The 22,204-nt window shown below is 44.6% G+C and overlaps 1 protein-coding gene across 1 annotated transcript in view; it reads left to right on the plus strand.

The window, feature by feature from the left end:
- Window positions 1–14,258, plus strand: part of IL17RD (interleukin 17 receptor D) — a gene marked incomplete at both ends in the record, with an annotated part of 60,197 nt that extends 45,939 nt beyond the window's left edge. The window contains 10 exons of the mRNA XM_079713528.1: window positions 2,889–3,007; window positions 3,520–3,640; window positions 5,621–5,665; window positions 5,751–5,902; window positions 7,140–7,205; window positions 8,080–8,134; window positions 8,815–8,925; window positions 9,712–9,896; window positions 12,244–13,180; window positions 14,146–14,258. Of these exons, the coding sequence (XP_079569654.1) occupies window positions 2,889–3,007; window positions 3,520–3,640; window positions 5,621–5,665; window positions 5,751–5,902; window positions 7,140–7,205; window positions 8,080–8,134; window positions 8,815–8,925; window positions 9,712–9,896; window positions 12,244–13,180; window positions 14,146–14,258 (1,904 nt within the window). The remainder of the gene's footprint in view (window positions 1–2,888; window positions 3,008–3,519; window positions 3,641–5,620; window positions 5,666–5,750; window positions 5,903–7,139; window positions 7,206–8,079; window positions 8,135–8,814; window positions 8,926–9,711; window positions 9,897–12,243; window positions 13,181–14,145) is intronic.
- Between the last annotated feature and the right edge of the window lie 7,946 nt (window positions 14,259–22,204).

Genomic DNA, 22,204 nt, shown 5'->3' on the forward strand with positions numbered 1-22,204 from the left:
TAACAACATGGATGAATTTCAAAGTAATTTTTCTGAGTGAAATCAGCAAGACAAAAAAGTGCATGCTGAGTGATGACACATTCAATAAAATACAAACAAAGCTTTAGTGGCAAAAAGCAGGTTGGTGATTGCCTGGGAACAGGGGTGGGAGGGACTCTGAAGAGGCATGAGGAAGACTTGGGAGGTGATAGATAAGTTCATTATCTTGATTGTGATGACAGTTTCATGGGTGTACATATATGTCAAAGTGTATGAAATTGTTCTCTGTAATATGAAATTAATTGTATGCCAACTATGCCTCAATAAACCTGTTAAGAGTAAAAAAAAAGAAAAAAGAAAAAGAATTAGAGACACACACGGTACATTTCTAAAGAGAGCTCTTAAAAAACAGTGGCTGTTTTTATCATCATCAGAACCTGGTCCTCAGGTCTGCTCCTTGGACATTGCCACCGAATCTTAGAATTAAAAAAAAAAAATCTGGGGCTTCCCTGGTGGCGCAGTGGTTGAGAGTCTGCCTGCCAATGCAGGGGGCATGGGTTCGTGCCCCGGTCCGGGAAGATCCCACATGCTGCAGAGCATCTGGGCCCGTGAGCCATGGCCGCTGAGCCTGTGCTCCGCAACGGGAGAGGCCACAGCAGTTAGAGGCCCGCGTATCGCAAAAAAAAAAAAAAAAAAAAAAATCTGACCGAGGGAAAAGTAAAATAAATTCTGAATTTCTTAATCTGAATGAGATAAATCTCAGAGGAACCAGATTCAGTACAGAGACAGGGAGGATGGATCAGACCTGTGGGCCTGATTCACTAATCCGTGTAAATACTGCTGGGTCTGAACCCAATGGGTTTTCCAAAAAGAACATTACCTTAACATTTAAAAAGAAAAATATCCTCTGTGGATAAGAGAGCAGTAGTCATTCCAACATAAGGCTAAACGGTTAAGGGGTTGGCCTGACACATTGCAGGCTCCCTCTGTAGAATGAAAGTAAGAGATGTGAGGAAAACGGAAATGTGGAACAGTGAAGGCAGAAAGATGTGCTTTTTCTGCATGATGGTTTGTGGGTGGGAATGGCTGGACAGGTTCTATCAGTTTCTATGAGGTTCTAACAAGGAGACTCCTTGGGAGACAGAAAAACATATGGGTTAAGAGCACTCTGGGTTTGATCCCATCTCTGCCATTTAATCCCTCTGTGACCCTGGGCAAGTCATTTAGTGTCTGTATACCTTGGCTTCCTCATCTATAAAGTGGGGACAATAATACTTCCTCCTGTGGTTGTGAGGATTTTATGGGTAAGTTCCTTTATGGGAAACTGCCGTATAAAATTGCTAAACATTATATAACTACAAGATGTTAATAGTATTGTGATACAGGTGTTACTATGATATAAGATTTACATTTACTGCCTCTACTTCCACTCCCATACTTGGTATAGTGGTTTTCTAGGCAGGTCTTTTAAAGATAAGAACTAGAATCATCCACTCCCACCCCAGCTGATGAGTTTTTATGTGAGATGTACAGTCTTATAATCATATTAATCACCTGGCTTTTGTTAAACAGTTCTGGGGACATTGCATGAATTAAATCTTAGTATAAATAATAAGGATTTGTTCAGAAATCTTTGGGGAGAAGGGGGGATCTCAAAAGACAAGTTCCTGTGAGAGCTACTAAATAGTTGCTGGTCAAAAGCCTTAGATCTTGTCAGCATGTGTGACTCTCGGACTGTGGCTCAGCCAGCACTCAGCCCCGCAGGAAGCTTTGTACTTGAAATAATACAACATGGCAGGGTCCGCACTTGCACACTCTGTCCTCTGACCCCCTAAATGGCGAAGCTCTAATTGTAGCTCCTTTGCCTTTCCCACCATAAAATATGTGCTCTTCATTAAATAATTACAGGATTGGAGAACCTATTCGAAAGAGAAAAAGATTTCCCTGGCCTTTGCCATTGATAATTTTCCCACCTGGTTAATTGCATCCTGTGTAATTATTCTTGCCCTGGGAGGGGAAGGGTTGAAAATGTCTCCTTGTCTAGTGTTCCGAAAGAATGCGAAATCGATATCTCACCAATTGAGGCCGGCTTCGGGGAGCTCCAGCTGCAGTTGGACCACTCCAGTCTCCATGGGATACGAAGCCCCAGTACCGGCTCTCGTGGCCATCAGAGCTTAATCCTTTTGAAAGCAGCTAGTTGGACGTGCAGCAGGGGAAGCTCAGGTGGCGGGAGGCTGGGCCGGTGCCTTTCAGCGGCGCTGTGGGCGTCTCGGGGCCTCTGAGGGCTGTATGAAGAGCACACACTGGGCAGCTCTTGGGTGTCAGCCTTTCAGGCATGATTAGAGCAAGAACCGCTTTGTAACTCACATAGGCATTCTCCCAAGCTATTTAATCTCAAGCCTAGGAACCCCTTGTGTGCAGACACACACTTTGTTGGGAATTTTCTCGGTTGCTCAGTGAAACATGCAAGCAAATATAGGACTAAAACGGAAAGTATTTGAAACATGGTTTGGGGGAGTCCCTGGTCAGCATTGGGAATGATCATCAGCTGAATACACCTTGTTTAATGATCTAGAAATTATATATTCCACTGCAGACTTTTATGATCCATTGTGACTTGAGTCTAAATATATGAACCCTAATGTCATAGAGGCAATGGGTGTTTGTGCACTGGCTGGCTGGATGAGAGATTATTAATTAGTAGTGGCGGGACAGAGAAAATCACCTGGCCTGTACCAGAGGAATGCAAGGTATTTATTTTTCCTTTCTGTAAGCTCAGATATTCTGGCTAGAGTTAGAATTCCTTTAACTCTGTTGTGTAGGTGGAGAGGATGGTAATCTTGGAGGAAGGGAAGTGTGTTCAGAAGTAATTAGGTCCACTTTTAATAAAAGCATTCTGCTTTGCTTAGGCATCGAATTCCTAAAAGGATTTCGGGTAATACTGGAGGAGCTGAAGTCAGAGGGAAGACAGTGCCAACAACTGATTCTAAAGGACCCGAAGCAGCTCAACAGTAGCTTCAAACGAGCTGTAAGTCACACGCGGGGAATGTACTCCTGAAGACACACCATTGTTCTGGGGGCTGAATGGTCTATTGAAAGCCTGTGAAACTGGAGGAGAAGGGGCTGTGGGGTCCACCCCACCTGCCAAGGTGGGCGATCCTGCTCTGCACTCCCAGAAACCCTCCAGCACCTCTTGGTGGTAAACAAACACACCTCTCGGGTTACACGCTGGAGCAGCAGTCCTGGAAGGTGGCTTTGAGCCTTCAGGAGTGGATGTAGGCTCCTCCCCACCAACTTTGTGCCACAGCTTCATTGCCAAAGAACAGACAGCGGTGCCCATCTTCCTTTTCTGTTAGGGGTCCAAACCTAAACTTGGTCCAGAAAGGAAACTTTCTGGACTTCCTCCTTCCCCCCCGCAACACGTCCCCCAGCCCTAGAACCGTGTCTGCATGACCATCAGGGCAGACCGGAGCTCTCGCCTGTAGGTGGAGGGGTGGGTGATTTCTCCGTGACATCACGTGTATTTTTGTTTCCTTTTAGGGAGTGGAATCTCAACCTTTCCTGAATATGAAATTTGAAACAGATTACTTTGTAAAGATTGTCCCTTTTCCTTCCATTAAAAATGAAAGCAATTATCACCCTTTCTTCTTCAGAACCCGCAGTGAGTATGGTCTTTCCTGCCTGTTTCCCGTGGGGAGACATTTCTCCTGCTTTTAATGACTTTTTGACAGAGATGTGTTCAAGAGCACATGAAATACTAGTATGAAACTAGCATGGGGAAGAGAAAAAGCATCCAGAAAAGCAATTTTTAGAATTAAGATTTGGCCCTGACAGTGTGCATCTAACCAGAGACACCCATTCCTGGCTTGTTCTGGAGTAGACATGGTGGTTGATTTTTTTGAAGGTGCTGTAAGATAGCCATGTATTAAAATACTTTGATTTAAAAAAAACAGAATAAAAAATATAAGTTGATTTCAAGGTAAAGGGTAGAGCATGAAATGATTCTGTCGTGTACCTGTCATCAGGAGGTTGGCCTCTGTGAGTGATTGCCTGTCATTTTCAGGATTAGATTAAGAAAATTAAGCGGTATCCCTGAGGTTACCTCGTTCTAGAAAGTTTATTTATTTAACATCTATGTTAAATAAATGCTTTCCAAATATTAATGCTCTGTTCTAAATATTTTCCAAATAGTAATGCCGTTTACCTCCATAACAACCCTCCAAAGAATTGAATCTTACCATCCCCACTTATTAGATGTGGAATCACACATAGAGAGGTTAAAGGGCCTGTTGGGAGCTGGGATTTGAACCCCAAGGAGCCTGACTCGAGCGTACACACTCTCAAGCCAACCATGCTGGATTCCCTTCTCTGTCTGGCTCTCCCTTTCCATCTGTTCTGCACACGGTGTGGTGTGCCTTTCATCAGCCTGAATTGCTGATGAATTTGGTGCCCAGGCATTCTGGACCCCAGTGTTTCCCTCTTGCCTTCTTGGTCCGTCTTTCCAGGCCTTGGATGGTTGTCCAATCTGACACCCCCTCCTATGTGGCCTGCTTGCCGTCCTCATCCCTCTGTGATGTCTTTGTTCTCAACGCCAGCCTACATCCATGCTTCCCTTTGCAGAATTCTTACTCTGGTTGTTTTCTTCTTTTCTTTTTTTTTCAAACTGTGATTGTTTTCTATGCAGCAAAGTCATTTCATAACAGTTGATTTCATTTTCTTAATTAAAATAAGATTCCACAGGGCAGAGACCATGTGCATTTTATAGCGTCTTTCAATGTCTTACACATAACAACCAGATAGAGGATTCAAAGAATGTGTTTATGGAAAGCTTGCTTAAATCAAAACTCGCCTACTTTAAGATTTAATTTTCCTTATTGGAATCAATGTCTATTTTGGGGTGAGGCAGGTGGTGCATTTATCACCATTTCAGTGCATTGTGACCTTGATGCTGCCTTTGATTTTCTTGGCATTGTAAGATCATTTTCCAGACGGTTCTCCCTGGGTTAGCAACATGGCATATAGCACCTCTCTTGTGTTTTTATCGCATTTAAATCCTATTTCAAAGCTACTGCCTTTGCTGCCTGGTTTTCAGTACTGTTGCTACTACTTAGTAGATGCCTGGATGTCATTTTTAGATTCCATCAGAAAGATTCCACCAAAAATATTCCATCAAAAGTTAGAGTGCTAGCTAAGGTTAAAATAACCTCAAGATAAATTATCAGGATCACTCTAAAGTTCTCTTGTGCCTAAACAGTCTACAGTTGCTGGGGCAGGGGCTGGCATTATTTCTGTCTACAGCTAAAACAGAGCCCCCATGGGGCAGAAGCATGAACACAGGTCTCGCTGCCTTTGGCCTTGAGATTATCTAATGCTTAAGAAGCTTTTAAAATCTGGCTGACTTTCATATTGTTTCCATTTATGTGGCATAAAGTGAACTGCATTAATACTTTATATTATACAGTTCAAATTTTCATAAGATACAACTGAGCTATACTGAAAATCACTGTTGAGTTGCTGCAGTTGATGCATTTTACATTCTTTCCAGCAATACCCAGTGCCATATATTTATATTGTATTGAATTGTTGGATGAGGAAAATGTCAAACTGTACTAAAACTAAAAATATGCATCTTTCTTAATAGCCTGTGACCTGCTATTGCAGCCGGACAACCTGGCCTGTAAGCCCTGTAAGTATAGCTGTCCTTGTTTGTCAAGTCTCTAGTGGTGTCAGGGCAGCCTCGGGGTGCTCACTCTGGTCCTTCCTCCTCCCAGTCTGGAAGCCTCGGAACCTCAACATCACCCAGCACGGTTCAGACATGCAGGTGTCCTTCGACCACGCACCCCATGCCTTTGGCTTCCGTTTCTTCTATCTTCATTATAAGCTCAAGCACGAAGGACCCTTCAAGCGAAAGACCTGTAAACAGGTGAGCTGCTAGGTGTGCATAAAGGAATACTCTGTGTTTTAAAATGACCCCTGGGGCCCTGGAATTTGGATGGTTCAATGTGAACATTAGGCTTTGTGGATTCTGAGCTGTCGGTAGATACTCCAAAATGTTATCACTGGGTGCGTCTCAGGGCCATCCTGAGTCATCCCTCACTCCCTAGTTATCTCTACCCTAGCTGTCCCAGTGGAGATGTAGCAGATAAAGTATTACCAAGGAACTGAAACAATGAAGTAGTTGTGGTCTATCCTATATTTTAATTTTTAATATTTATTTATTTGGCTGTGCCAGGTCTTAGTTTTAGCATGCAGGATCTAGTTCCCTGACCAGGGATCGAACCCGGGCCCCCTGCACTGGGAGCGTGGAGTCTTACCCGCTGTACCATCAGGGAAGTCCCTGTTCTTCCATATTTTAAGCATGAATCAGGTGCTTACTGTGTGCCAGTTACCAAGCTTTGTGGTCATTGAATCCTTACAGCTCAATGGAACAAAGGATGCTATTATCCCCACTTTAGAGCTGGGGAACCTGTGGCCCAGGGAGGTCACCTGGACTGCTGCTGAAGGCCTCACAGCTAGTAAGTGAAAAAAACCTCATCTAGGAGCCAAGCCACTAGCATGTCAGTGGCTAGTGATTTTACAAAGAGGCCAAGGTGAAGTAGAAATTCAGTAACCAAGTTCTTAAACTAGAGGTGGTGGTGGTGGTGGGGAATATTTCATGGAAGTTCGCAAGACTGCTAGATTACCCCATGAGAGCACCAAGAGAGGTTTTTGGTCATAGTGGCAGAAGTAGATGTGCTCCTGTGTGTCGAGTTTTGTTTTCCTGCTGGCTCTCACCTCAGTCACTGACCTTCCGCTCAAGTTAAAATTATAGCAAATAAAATATGCACAAACATGGAAGTGTAGTTTCTTTCCCCATCCTTTTATTAAGTAAAAGGCATCCTAATTGGTTTCTTTGTCTTCAAATAAAAAAATTGCTGCTCAGGGCACCACCAGCCAAGCATAGAATATGACAGGGGTCCCAGGCTCTCCTGGGCCTTTTATCAAAATGAAGTTCAGATACCCTGGCAGATAAGCACAGTTGCTTTCTGTTCCAACTGACATCTTCTGAAAACATGATTGAAACTGGTGGCAAGTCTTCTTCAGTTCTAGGACAGAAGAGAGGGATCCCGATGACCTTTATCTAAGAAGAAAGTTTTAAAGCGTTATTTGTTTCTTTGCAGGAGCAAAACACAGAGACAACCAGCTGCCTCCTTCAAAATGTATCTCCTGGGGATTATATAATTGAGGTACGTACAACTCAAGAAAGCCCTATTATTTTTATTCTTTTTAAATTTTATTGAAGTATAGTTGATTTACAATATTGTGTTAATTTTTGTTGTACAGCAAAGTGACTCAGTTATAAATATATATATTCTTTTTTTTAATTAAAAAATTTTTTTTGGCTATGCTGCATGGCGGGTGGGATCTTAGTTCCCTTACCAGGGATTGAACCCACGCCCCCTGCAGTGGAAGCATGGAGCCCCAAACACTGGACCGCCAGGGAATTCCCTATATATTCTTATTTACTTATTTATTCTTTCATTCATTCATTCATTTATTCATTTATTGGCTGAGTCGGGTCTTAGTTGCGGCACGTGGGATCTTTCACTGTGGCATGTGAGCGTCTCTCACGGGCTCCAGAGCGCAGGCTCCAGAGCGCATGGGCCCTGTAGTTGCGGCACGCGGCCTCTCTAGTTGAGGTGTGCAGGCTCAGTGGTTGTGGGCTTAGTTGCCCCGTGGCGTGTGGGATCTTAGTTCCCCGACCAGGGATTGAACCGGCATCCCCTGCCTTGGAAGATGGAGTCTTAACCACTGGACCACCAGGGAAGTCCCTATATTCTTTTTCATATTCTTTTCCATTACGGTTTATCACAGGATATTGAATATAGTTCCCTGTGCTATATAGTAGGACTTTGTTGTTTATCCATCATATATATATTAGTATTGGTTGGTATATATAGAGATGTATCTGACTATTAATATCTAATCTCAGCTTGAAAATGATCACAGACCGCAGCAGCTCTCCTCTCCCTCGCCCCACTGCCCACAGATGGAAGAATGAATGAAATCTGTTGAGATGCTATCACTTAAAAAAGTAATACAGCATCCTCTGTTTTGCAGCTGGTGGATGACACTAATATGACAAGAAAAGTGATGCATTATGCCTTAAAACCAGGTAAGATTTTGTTTGTTTATTGGAAATGCTGCTTCTGGACTACAGAGTGGACCAAGGTATTTGATACTTTCTGTACTTCATGGTTTACCAAAAGAAAACACTTGAGCTCCTCACTCTTTTTTTTTTTTTTTTTGTGGTATGCGGGTTTCTCACTGTTGTGGCCTCTCCCGTTGCGGAGCCCAGCCGCTCTGCGGCATGTGGGATCTTCCTGGACCGGGGCACGAACACGTGTCTCCTCTATCGGCAGGCGGACTCTCAACCACTGCGCCACCAGGGAAGCCCTATGAGAGCCTCACTCTTAAATGATATTCCATCAAATCTGACTTTCCTTCCACCCTAATGTTGATGCCTGGAAGATCAAAGCCAGGGTGTTGTGTGTGTTGCTGGGACTAAATAAATAGTCAATTGTCCTCAGAAGAAAAGTGGTGGGAGGGGAGATTTCCCTAGGCAAATTCTCACTCAGAGGTATTTATTGTCTCAGCAGACTCTAACTACTGAATTGTCTTCTACAGTCTTTTAAAATGAATACTTTTATAATCACCAAATCAGTACTAGAGAAAAGTGGTCAAGGAGTCTTAGAACCTGTTATGTGGCTTATGTTTAAAAATGAAAAAAAATTGTTTCTCTTTGAACCTGTTATACTGCTGAAGTCTAAAAGCCCTCCCTTTGACATTTCCCAGTGTCTTCCCAGTGGGCTGGGCCCATCAGAGCTGTTGCCATCACTGTGCCCCTGGTTGTCATATCGGCATTTGCGACGCTCTTCACGGTGATGTGCCGCAAGAAGCAGCAAGGTATATCTTTGTGTGGTGTGTTCTTCCCATATTGGCAGGTCTAGGGCCAACAGAGGGAGACCGGGAGCACTTGGTCCCTCCAGGCAGGCGGCGGGGAAGCCACACAGCTCCTGTAGTGAGTTCCCTGGCTGCTATAGCTCCCAGAATTAAAAACTTTGACTTTGAACCTCAGGAGCCACTAAAAAGACAGGCATAGTTCTCTTAAACTCAGGATGGTAAATTCAAGAGCATAAAGGAAGACTAAAGGTGTGAGTAAGGGGAGAGGTAGGGCTTTATCACTTATAAAAGTCTGACGTCGGGAGAGAAGCTGCTGGGGAACTTAGAAATATATCTTAATCTGAGTGGCGGTTACACAGGTGTATTCTTAGATAAAATTTATTGAGATGTACTCTTAAGATTTATGGACTTTACCTTTGTAATTTGTACAAAAAAAAAAAACCTTCAATGAAAGTTTTTTTGTTTTAAAGAAGGTCACCTCTGCTGATGCTTAATGATCTAGTAGGTGCACTCAGTTGCAAGAGGGTGGGGTGGTGCTGCAGTGCTCTTGGCTTGCCCGAGGTCAATTTCAGGTGAAGAACAAATTTTGTCCATTTTTGGCTCCACTGCAGAAACCAGCTGTCCCATTCCCAGAGGTGACCCAAGGGGCTGGTGGAATTAGGGAGCTGGGAGTGCTCTAGGTGACATGGTGACTTGTTATTTCTTGAAGACAGCATTAGGTCCCGAGTCGTAGGGAACAGGACAGAGCTTTGCTCGTGGGCGCCAACCCTATCTTCTTTTCCACTTTAGAAAATATATATTCACATTTAGATGAAGAGAGTTCTGAGTCCTCCACGTACATCACAGCACTTCCCAGGGAGAGGCTCCGGCCACGGCCCAAGGTCTTCCTCTGCTATTCCAGTAAAGATGGCCAGAATCACATGAACGTCGTCCAGTGTTTTGCCTACTTCCTCCAGGACTTCTGTGGCTGTGAGGTGAGGAATCTAAAGTCTTTTCTCTTTTTCTGGGCGGGACATGTGCGAAATGCCTAGCTTCCAAACTAGGGTCAGCCTTGCACTCTTCTTTCAGCCTGGCCTACCTGTCACCAGCACTAAATGTTTGCTGACACTTAGTTCTAACCCTGTCATACTCCTGCTCAAAAGCCTTGAGTGGCACCCACCTGGCAGGAAGTGTTTTAAGCATTAAAAAGACCTCGGGGGAATGGGGGACAGGATGGTGGAGGAAATGGCAGTTGCCCTGGGAGCATGCAATGGGGCTGGTGGGAGGAGGACACTCAAGACATCCTGGAGAGCACTGGAGGGTCAAAGAAAGAATGGCAAGTAAAGAGGCGAGTTTAGACAGCTTTTGGGGGGAGTTTGGCTAATAAGGGAAAACAGTAATATGTTAAGTACTCAAATGGTCTCCTCTGGTTTCTTGCCTGTTCTCTTGAGTTAAGCTGTTAATATGTAGCTTTTCTATAATGTCATAGTGTTCGTTTTAGAGTGAAGTTTGAAGCTCTCATGGAAGGTACACTGTTTCTTACAAATGCAAGAATTGTACAATAATTGTGTAATTGGAAGTTATTTGTGCTTTGAAACTGAGGACTGGTGGGTTTCTTAGACTCTCTTCACATGGTGAGGCTGTCCCCTAGTGTCAGTTAAGCATGTTTACAAGGCTGGCCGGGTTTCCTAATATATGAAGGTCTAGACGTTGGCAGATCAGCCTGTGTACTGAAAAACTGGTGGCACACAGTCTTCAGATACTGACAACCCTTCTGCTCTACTTTGTAAGTGACTAGCCTCGGGGGCGGGTGGGGGAAGCCTTCCAGTTATGAGTGTAATAGAAAATTTGGAATCTAGAAAAGGATGACAAATTTCAAAATGGATGGTAATCTTAACCTGGAGAATAGAGGAACCACAGTTAAAACTGCTGTATTTCCTTCCAGTCTTTTTCTGCATAGGTGAACTCATACATATAGTTTTGCATTTTGGATGGATTGGAATGATCTTTTTCTGTTTCTTCACTCAGTAACTTTTTACACTCTTAGCAGTTCTCTGTAAACAGCAGTTTTAAACAGACTCTTGATCCATATTAATGAGTCACCATAATTGAGTTTTTTCAAATTGTTAAACATCTCATTATTTCAATTTTGCCCCATTCCAGTGGTAGATACCTGGAAATGGAATTGCTGGGTCAGATAGGAACATTTTTAAAGTGCTTGGTATATATTCCCAGTTAGCTTTCAGAATGCATAATGTTAGTGAGAATTAAGGAAAATGTAAGACAATTCAGGATTATTTTCAGCAACTGGAGGGATGTTGGGGGCTTTCTTCCCTTGGTAACACTTTAGAGCAAAAGAGGAAGGCAAAGTCATTTCACAGCCCCCTTCCACATAAGGGACTGTGGCTGCCACGTTCGGGCATAGGCACTGAGAGTTAATTTCTGAACTACAGAAGGAAAGAGGCTGATACAATTGCCGAGACGTTTTCAGCAGAATCAGATGAAGATGGTCTGAGAAGGTGAAGCCCTCTGAGGGGCCACGCATACCTTGTGTTCTTTTCTTTGTCAGTGCCCCACCTCAAACTCCCTAGGAGACCTCCCCTTGGGGTTAAAGGCCTCGTAGGGACGTGGCCCTGTAGACTACTGAGAAGTGGTGAGAGGTGCCGGTCACTCCAAGTGAGTGAACCAGAATGGCCATGTTATGGCAGCTCATCACCTTCCTCTCCATGCACTGATCACCTGGTAAACAGCAGGCTGACCCCGGGGCTGTGTGAGAGGCCAGGGAGGTCCTCTTTGTCAGTCACACTCTGTCGTTGAGTCAGCCAGCAGCATGGGCGGGTGACTCTGGCATCCAGACCTGAACCCCATTTCCCAGCCCACTTTGAGATCCCTCACCCACACCCGTCTATCACCACCTTGCAGCTCTCTCTCCAGGATCTGCCCCCCCATCCAGGCAGCCTCACTCATCAGATAGACCCACGCCCACTGCCTCTGTATTCCATGCTCCCTATCACACTCTAATAAGTCAGTTGAAGGCCCCACATGTGATACGTAACTTTGGTGGGTTGCTAGATGCTCTGTGCCTCTGTCTCTTCACTTGTAGGGTGGGAGTGGTAACGATCCCACATTATGCTAAAATGAGGGCATGATACAGAGGGCCTGTGTATGATGGTCGCCCATGGAATGTTAGCTGTTCCTTGGAACTGGGCAACCCGAAGCCTGCATATAGCAGTGCTAGTAATGATTTGGGGCAGATGATGTGCCCTTCTTGTAACATTCCCATTCTTGTCACTCGGCTCTCTAAGCTGTATAGGTGAGTGAGGTTCCCTGTTCACTTTCCAGGTCGCTCTGGACTTGTGGGAAGACTTCAGCCTCTGCAGAGAAGGACAGAGAGAATGGGTCATCCAGAAGATCCACGAGTCCCAGTTCATCATCGTGGTGTGTTCCAAAGGCATGAAATACTTCGTAGATAAGAAGAACTACAAGCACAAAGGAGGCGCCCGAGGCTCGGGGAAAGGGGAGCTCTTCCTGGTGGCGGTGTCCACCATCGCTGAGAAGCTCCGCCAAGCCAAGCAGAGCTCATCCACGGCGCTCAGCAAGTTCATCGCCGTCTACTTCGATTATTCCTGCGAGGGAGACGTCCCCGGCGTCCTGGACCTGAGCACCAAGTACAAACTCATGGACCACGTTCCCCAGCTCTGCTCCCACCTGCATTCCCAGGACCTCAGCCCCCAGGAGCCGGGGCTGCACCCCGGACGCATTAGCAGGAGGAACTACTTCCGGAGCAAATCGGGCCGCTCGCTATACGTCGCCATTTGCAACATGCACCAGTTTATCGACGAGGAGCCTGACTGGTTTGAGAAGCAGTTTGTTCCCTTCCATCTCCCCCCACTCCGCTACCGGGAGCCGGTTCTGAAGAAGTTTGACTCAGGCTTGGTTTTAAACGAAGTCCTGTGCAAGCCAGGGCCGGAGAGCGACTTCTGTCTCAAGGCCGAGGCCGCTGGCTCCGGGGCGCCGGCCGACCCGCACTCTGAGGGCCCGCAGTTCGGCCCGGACGAAGACGCGGAGGCCGGGCCCGTTCCGGGCGCCAGCGCGGTCCTGCGGCCCCTGCTGCACGCGGTGAAAGCCGCTGGCCCCTCAGACATGCCACGGGACTCGGGCATCTACGACTCGTCCGTGCCTTCGTCCGAGTTGTCCCTGCCCCTAATGGAAGGGCTCTCCACGGACCAAACGGAGACGTCTTCGCTGACGGAGAGCTTGTCGTCCTCTTCAGGCCTGGGTAAGGCGCGCGGAGCCGGGAGGGTCGGTGGGTCGGGTTCCTGATGCACGCCACGGCCTTGCCCCATGAGTCCAAAATCCAGGAAAGCTTTTTGCTAATTTCGGTGCAAATTTATTCGGCAGCCCGATGGGAAATAACAAAACTCCATGCATAGTCTCTACTGATCCCAGGTAATGGGAATGTTCACATGTGTGAGCTGCAGAAATACTGTTGATAAATTATGGTGAGCTGCCTGGTACCATCTTATGTAATATACAGTATGTTCATTATGTCACCTTTCTAAACTGTGAAAACATCTGAATGCCAAAACACACTGGGCCCGGCACTTCCCTGGTGGTCTAGTGGTTAAGACTTCACCTTCCAATGCAGGGGGTGCCGGTTAGATCTCTGGTCAGGGAGCTAAGATCCCACATGCCTCGTGGCCAAGAAAACCAAAACAAAACAGAAGCGATATTGTAACAAATTCAGTAAAGACTTAAAAAAAAATACTGTAAAACCAAACCAAACCAAACACATTGGTCCCCAAGGGTGTCAGATGAGGGTCTGTGGACCTGTATCTTTGTTGGGACTTGTGATGTTCACCACCCCCACCTTCCCAAGTCTTTAAAGCCACATGTATTGAACCTGGGGTTCACAGGGCACAGTATTCTCTCCATCCTATCTCAGCACAGGCTCCAGGTAGGAGGGCCTGCTTCCCCAGGGAACCCTCACAGGATGCTGTCTGGAGCTACTCTTACTGTGCCTATGACTAGTTGGAGTCATGCATGCAAACCCTGTATCCTCAGCTAAGGGAACTAGAACCTGTTAGCAGGATGCGAATGCCCAGTCTTGAGATGACTGGGATGCCTGCCTCACTTGTACAAAGTGTGTGGTTCAAACCCAGATCCAGCTTTGTTCTGGCCTGAGTGTCCAGCCCACTGAAGTGCAATGACGTGTGGTTCTGCCCTCTCTTCTTCTTTCCTTAGGTGAGGAGGACCCTCCCGCCCTTCCTTCCAAGCTCCTCGCCTCTGGGGCATGCAAAGCAGAACCTGGTTGCTGCAGCTACACTGGTGAACTCCACGCGGTCGCTCCTTTGTAACAAAACGAAGAGTCTAAGCATTGCCACTTTAGCTGCCGCCTCTCTCTGGTTCCCCAGCTCGTCTCTCTGGGTACGTGGCCCACTTGGAGCTGAGGTCTCTTACAAGGATATTCAGAATGAAATCCTGGCCAGTACTTGCTGTCCTTGCCTCTCTTCTCTACCAGGTATATTGGCAGTCTCCAGTTTTCTGAAACCATGTGGAGCTCTGAAAGGCATGTCCATTATGTCTGACAGCAGCTTGCCATGTTGGGTCAGACTGGATTAGAGCCAATTCTGAGAGGTAGGGAGGAAACATGTAAAGAGAAACAGGAAAATACCCACACTGATTGTTCAGACTTAATTTATCCGTGCAAACTTTGCCTATTCACTATTGGCTACTTTGATTTGAAATGCTTTGTGGAAAAAGCACTTTTGGTGCCACTACAGCCATGGAAATCAAGTGCCAGTCTCTCTGGAATCCATGTTGTTATAGATGTTCTTTTCCATTTTTGATGTGGAATTTATGATACCATTTACAATGCCATGGGTGTTAAAAAAGCTCTGAGTCAAAGGTCAAGAAGGTGACTGAATATTCAATCACCTTTCATAAAAATGAGTTTTTATGTATTAGCGGGTGGCATATCTGGCAGAGGAGGGAGCCGCAGGGCCAGGCTGACCATGTAGACTATTCTTTCTGAGATGGGTTGGTCAATGTGCAGAAGGCACCAGGGCCACATCTTGATCTGAATAGGCATCATGGAGGGGCCAGATCTCCCTGCGAGGTTTCCCGTGGTTATATTTACTGTGCTGAATCTCAGATGTTGGTGCCTGGAAGTTTATTTTTAAGAGACTGATACCCAACTGGGCTGTATTACTGGAAGTTGTAATTTTTGCTTTGGTTGGCCTCTGGTCTAAAGCTGTGTCCGGAATGTTAGGGATCAGAATCCACTGACATACGGCAGTAGGTGGAGGTGGTAGTCACTTAATCTGCTGAACTTGTTTTGACTAATGACAAACCTCTTTTTAAGAAGGTGAAAAGGAAGGGATTGTTACAAAGATGAGTGTGCTCTTTGAGTATCATCTTTGGAAGACATGGGACCTGAAATCATTAAATTCTTGAATCTTAAAGTACTCCCCCCACAGCCCAGCCTGTGAATCAGGTTTCACTTTGTTTTTGTTGTACTTACCCAATGAAAGATTTGTCCCTTATGCTCCATTCTGCCAAAAATAGGTATTGAGAACTTAAGAGGAAAGAATTTGCTTTAAAAAGGAGAAGTAAATGTTCTGTTTTTATGAATGACTTCTGTACAGAATTTTTGTTTCCAAAGGGAAAATACTTGTTCCCTCCTCCTCCCCGTGACCTTGAGGGGGAGTGAGTGTCTTTTTCCACCTTTTTCATAGATGCTGCTGGATTTTGGCACCCTGTTTTCTCAGCACCCCTACCAGGGACCCTGGTTTTCACTGCTTCACCATATAGGACCAGTGTTAAGCGGGGACACTGAGAAACATCCCAAGGCCGGATGGGAAGTAGAGAGGGCAGGACTTTTCCTTCCAGGCTCATGCCCAGCAGGTGGGGAAGGGAAGGTTTGCCCCCCTGATGGAAAGAAGAAGTTTGCGTTTATCTTTGATGCAAATGCCACACTCCCTGCCCTGTAAAGGCAGCTGGCAGCTTCTTGGGAGAAGAACGTGCTTGTCTGTTCTCTGGCATCAAGTTTCCTGCAGCTGCTCTGAGGGAGAGACAAGTGGGCTGCAGAACTGTCTCCCCCATAAAACCAGGCATCTTGTTGGAGAAGAGATGTTCCATGTTGTCACCGTGGAATCTGAGATGAGCACAGAGCTCCTGCCCACACGTGACTGTCCTGCCATTCCATTGTTGGCATATGTTCTGTGAAGGAGATTGGTCAGTCCTATTAATGTACGAAAATTCACTTTGGAACATTTTCAGAGTGATTTCTTATTGAAGCCAAGAAATGGTGCATGCCCCAAAGGAACCATTAGGTGCTGCCTTAGGATGGATACTCAACTTTGCACATGAAAGGAGGCATCTCTGAGAAAGTGGCCCCAGGGACAGTGTGGAGGACTGGAGAGGAAACATCAACTGGGCTCCATGAGCGTGGGCAGCGAGCTTGCTAAATAAGCTCACTTATTATGAAAATAGAAGGGAAAATTGTGATAGTCCCAAAATCAGGTGATGCTTTAGTTTGGATTTAGGGTTTGGGTACTTATTTTGAAATACAAATGATTGTGATGTTCAGCAGAATCAAACTCTTTTTTTTTTTTTTTTTTTTGTGGTACGCGGGCCTCTCACCGCTGTGGCCTCTCCCGCCATGGAGCACAGGCTCCGGACGCGCAGGCCCAGTGGCCATGGCCCACGGGCCCTGCCGCTCCACGGCATGTGGGATCTTCCCGGACCGGGGCACGAACCTGTGTCCCCTGCATTGGCAGGCGGACTCTCAACCACTGCGCCACCAGGGAAGCCCCTCAAACTCTATTTTACCAAGTATTGAAATGACAGCATAAATGCCCAAATCTGAATAGTTGAGAAGTTCAACTTCCTGGTTTTGCCATATTAGTTTCACTTTTTTTTTTTTAACCCTCCCATCTCATGCTGCGAATAAAACATTTATTTTAAGCAGAGCTGCATTTTTGACTCACAAATGGAGTGGACAGTGAAAATGATAGGACAGAATTCAGTTAAAGGTTCTGCCAAGTCACAGGCTTTTAGACATTGGGGAAACAAGAACTAGAATATAGGGATGATCTCAATGAAAGACCTTCATCCTGAGAGTAAAAGGCTCTGTGGCTCTGATGGTGTCCTCTGTACAGGAGACCAGAGCAGGTAGTTGAAGTTAGGGAGCTAGTTGTTTATCTTAACTCACCAATGCCCTACACATCTGACGCATCTGACACATTAGCATTTGACACAGTCAGCTTTGCTAAGAGAGTGACCAGGGAGGTGAAAGCCCAGGAAAAGGTGTGTTCTTCTCTCAGGTCAGCTACAAGCAACAGGGACTACCTGGATGGGCCCAGCCCAGTCATACTGGGGCAGGAGTCCTCCAGAGGGCTGAGTTCTGGGCCTTTGAGGCATATCGATCTCCGGAGAGAATGAGAAGTCATTCAGGTCCAGGCCCAGGTACTTAGGTGGGTGACCCAGCCAGGTAATAGTATTTTGAGCCCAAAATGAGATGGGGCAGGAAATCATCAGACAGAGTTTTTGGTTGACATATTAATAATAATGAGGACAGTCCCAGATCAGAAGTTCAAAAAATGTCCTAGGCAATGATGATATCATTGGAATCAATGTATAGTAATTTAAGTTCATGTATGTTTGTCACAGTTTAGTCATGCTACTTTATAGCTACTAGTGTCATTTAAAAAAAACCCTAGTCTCAGGTTACCTCATTTAAGCACAGATAAACAGGAAAACTGTTCCCCCAAAGTTGTGGGGTTATGTGATTTTCAGAACTTTTCCTTTTTTCAGAGTTGAGTATCTTTTCCTTTAAAAGAGACAAAGGAAGGAAAAGGCTATTTTATTCCCGGAGAAGAAATGTCACACTTTTCTCCCTAAAGAGAGAGAACCCTGCAGTCCCCAAGCACCTCAACACTAATTTGGCTCTTTGGGTCTTTATTGGAGGGAGGTGGACAATGCCAATGAGAAGACTATTAGCCTTTTCTTTTTTATATTGTTGGTAAAGAGTGCTGCTCTTATTTAACAGATGCTGTTCCTTCAGGGGGCCCCACTGTAGCAAGTGTTATGATAAATAAGGTGTAATGATAAATGACAGTGACATGCTCTCTCGGTGTCAGAGAGACAATAGGGCATAGTGGGGACTGTGGCAAATGGACACCCTCTGTCCCACCTGCAGGGAGCAGCCAGTCCAGTCACTTGTGACCATGCAGTGTTTCCTAATTGTCCCATTTTTTAAGAGAACCTGAGAATCTGGATGTTTACATGAAAAATTCTGATTTTCTTTTTAGTATTGACAACTAAATTAAAAACAAAATTTTAAATTGAATTCAGGCCCAATGGACAGATGGGTGGACCTGATTTGGCCCGATAGCTGTCAGTTTGCCCCCTCTACTTATAAGATTTGAAAAGAAAGGCATCCATGGTAATTACAGATGTCTGGTGCCACCAGAAAATGCTCCTACTAAATGCAGCCAGGAGCTAGATTGCTTTTTTTACCCATTGCTCCCCTAAAGAAATTTGATATGATTGTGAATATATTTGAAATCTTTTGATTGCTTCTTCACACTTCATGATGTCTTAAGAAAAAGGCAAGCCAGTTGTTAATTTCAAAATCAGCTTTGTGTTCTCCCAATTTAACAAATATGACACTTGGAGCAATTTCATTTAAACTCCACAACCTGAAGGACCTTATTTATAGTTTTAGCTCTTGGCTTAATCACTGTTTTAGATGATGTGTAATTCTGAGCTTAAGCCAAGACCTAATAAGGAAAGCAGGCATTGTGAAGGTAGGGCAAGGAATCCTGAGTGTCCACTAGAGCCAGGTATGCTTTGTCTTCTGTTTTAAATGATCTGTGAATTGATCTGTTTTGGAGGTGTGCAACTGTATACGGAGATATCAGTTAGAGTCCTTATGGGTGTTGGGTCATCCTTGCTATATCACCTCCTTTCCAGGGTCAGGGTGAAAATAAAAAGAAGTCTGATTGTAAGGCAATAGCTTTGATTCCGATTTCAGAGCTTTGTGGGTGACAGAAAGTTTGAATTATCTGGCATGTACCCCCCTGGTGTCAGACAGGGCTGTGCATGAATTATTTCAGACATGTGGCTGTGGATGGGATTCTGGATTTTCAGTGAAGGAGAGTCTGTAACCTACCCTGCTGATCAGATAGTTCTTTGTACATCTTCCTTATAGAAATTCAAACCAGCCTTCCTTTGTTCAGCATGTAGTGGGAAAAGAACAGCTGGTCACCTTCCGTGTATTTGAAAACCACAGTGAAGTCATCGCTCTGGTGTTTTTACTTCAGTGATAAATAATCCCACCCCTACTCGTTCCTCACAGCTCGTTTTCCAAGGGCTTAATAATTTTCACTGCTCTTCTGTTTCTCAGCTTCACACTCAGTTTAGTTGCCCACATAGAAGGTGGTGCCTTATTCACACTGGTGCCTTGTGAAGGCCAAGCTCAGGATGGGGATTAACAGAGAAATTCTTATGTACCCTGCTTCTCTTACTACTTAAAAATACAAAGGCACTTTTAAAAAATGGTGTATCACCTGAATTCATTTTGTGAGTTGATTACCACAATTTTTTTTCTTGGCAATAGTTTTCTGTCATATATGGGTTTTTTTTCCCCTCTTGTGTTCAAACACTTGGTGCTTATTCCTGATGTGTCTAATGTCATTCCTGAGCTTCTTCAAGATACTCTTCAAGACCAGCTCTTACCTTCTGAGTGGCAGCCACCCCTCATTTCCAATTTTGGATTCTATTTTTATGTATCTCTAGGCATAATTTTTAATTCATGACTCACAGTATTATTAACTGGTGCAGACTTCAGTTTAGCCACAGGTGAAATAGCAGTTGCTAAGGGCTAATTTGCTAAGAGGTTGAGTGAGGACCTCTTGGGAATTTTGGTCAGTTGTCTTCCCTCCTGCTGTTCGGCTCCTCTCCAAAATTCAGCGAGGACCACAGACTCCTCAAAGGGCTTTTCCATTTCTAAAGGGCTGGAGCCATAGCTCTGAATTGACCAAGCACTGTGGTTTGCACAAGCAGAAGTCTGACAAAAGCAAACCATTATGACTGCATATGTGATGATTTATCAAAGACGATTTCAGTTGAGAAGATTCAAAGAAGCTATCTTCTGTTTGTATGTGACATAGACAAAGTTGGCTGCTCCAGTCATTAGATGAAAAGTTACAATTGGATGATGCTAATGTGTAATCGTATGTTATTTTTAACAAGAGTCTTTTTTTATGTCTTAAGAAAAAAATGTAGTGAGTTTGGAGAGAGCAAAAACTTTTGTAAAAACCAAATGTATTCATTTAGAGAGTAGGTAACTTCTATTTTCACTGTTGGTTTGTTTTGTTTTGTTTTTCACTGCAGAAGCTCCCTGCTACTATGTTCTGGGGGGAAAGCCTGTGGAACAGTGGTTATTGCCATTGTCTTTGTTTCATCTTTAAGTTTCTCTTTTGTGAGGTTTGGTGGAGTAGTGAGCACTGACTGGCAGACTGTAGCAGTATGCTGTATTTTTACATTGAAAATGTTATCATCTTATTTGATTTGTACATAACTCTGTAAATAGTAGACCACAGCTGACATTTGTAAAATGTTTTTGTACCGTAGAATTTCTGAATCAAATAAAATGTTTTAAGATTGTGATGGCTCATTTTTCTAGATCGTGTTTCCTATTTCCTGAATAGCTGGGATTCCTAGCACAATTTTCTGTGGGCTCTCCCTCTGAGAAGGAGAGAGATTGTGCAGGGTGAGGAGGCCAGGGTAGCTGGTCTGTCTTGTACTTTAGAGAAGGTGAACCTGCTGCCCTTGACCCTTTACCTCCCCCTCCATTGGGCAGGTGCCTGTTGTCTCCATGGCGTCTGGAGCAGGGACAGGGATGCTTACCTCAAGGAGACATTTGACTCTCAGAACAATGGACTTTCTTTGCAGAAATTTGAAAAGAAGTTGACGGACACTGAAATTTGGGAGCCACAAATTTCCTGTCATTCAGAAAGAAGAAGGTGCCTGTGCATTCTTCCGACAGAAGTTCTCTCATCTCCTGTGCGCCCAGTGCTCTGTAAGTTAAATTCTTGGTGTACATCAACTTTGGGGTCTCATTTTTGAGATTCTGAGGCCCAGAATTGGGTAGCTTTGCCGAGGGCACAAAGAAGAAGTCAGCAGCACTGGGATTCATACGTCTGATTGAATCATCCTTACTCCTAATCAATGGGCTATACCGTTTCTCAACATAATGTATAAGGAGAAGAACGAACCTTGAGTAGCAAGTTACAGTGAATTGGTTTCCTCCTCAGTCCAAATGTTGAGAGTAAATCTGGTTTAGAGGTTAAGCAGATGGATCTAAAAGGACTCCATTGGAAGAATCTCATTAGGCAGATACTGCAGTAAGTGAATTCCTCTTTTCTGTTAGTGGGGAAAAATCATCCTCTTTGGATAGCACAGGAAGCCCTAATTTTTACCATGGTATTAGAAAGCAGAGTCCATTTTTACAGCTGTTTAGGGTTCTTAAAATTGCCAACATTTCTGGGACCTCACCACTGGTTTTATTTACTTTGTTTTAGAAATGCAAACTTTAGGGGTAGCAAAGACCAGCTTCCCCTTGCAGGCTTTAGTTAGAAAACATTTTTAATTTTGGTTTAGTTGAATAAGAGACTACAGGCAATAAGCTAAGCAGGTGGATGAGGAAGGAGACATAAATTATATCTTCACTGTCTTAGGCATAGTGAGTCCTTAATAAATATTTGTTTTCTACCCCTACCCCCAGCATACCCTGTCCTCTCTGTCTACAGGAGCAGAATCAGAAGTGGTCCAAGAATAGGATAGATAGAGGATGCAGTGGAGGGAGGGAGGGATACAAACATGGGGTAAGGCCTTTTGCAATGAGATAAAATGTAAATCTCATCTTTGAGATTAAGGAAAAATAATGCTAGATCAGTGGGCTTGGCTCCCTGGCCTCTTTTCTGGAGGGGTTTTACATCATCTTTCACATTTATAGGTGATAAAATCTTTTGACAATATTTACTGTATTTGAGAGCCTAAAGAGTGTACTGGGGACACAGTAATGAATAAGATATACATGATCCCTGCCATCTTGACTCCACCTCTTTATAAGTATGGAACTGTGGGAAAATCACCTAATTGCTCTGAGTCTCAGTTTTTTCATCTGTAGGATGAGACTAATACCCACCACATTGGCTTATTGTGAAGCTTAAATGAGCTGGGGTCTATAAAGCACCCATGGCCATGCTTGGGAAGTGCTAGACACATGGTAAAT

Source organism: Hyperoodon ampullatus (assembly GCF_949752795.1).
Source record: "Hyperoodon ampullatus genome assembly, chromosome: 10".
NCBI lineage: Eukaryota > Metazoa > Chordata > Mammalia > Artiodactyla > Ziphiidae > Hyperoodon > Hyperoodon ampullatus.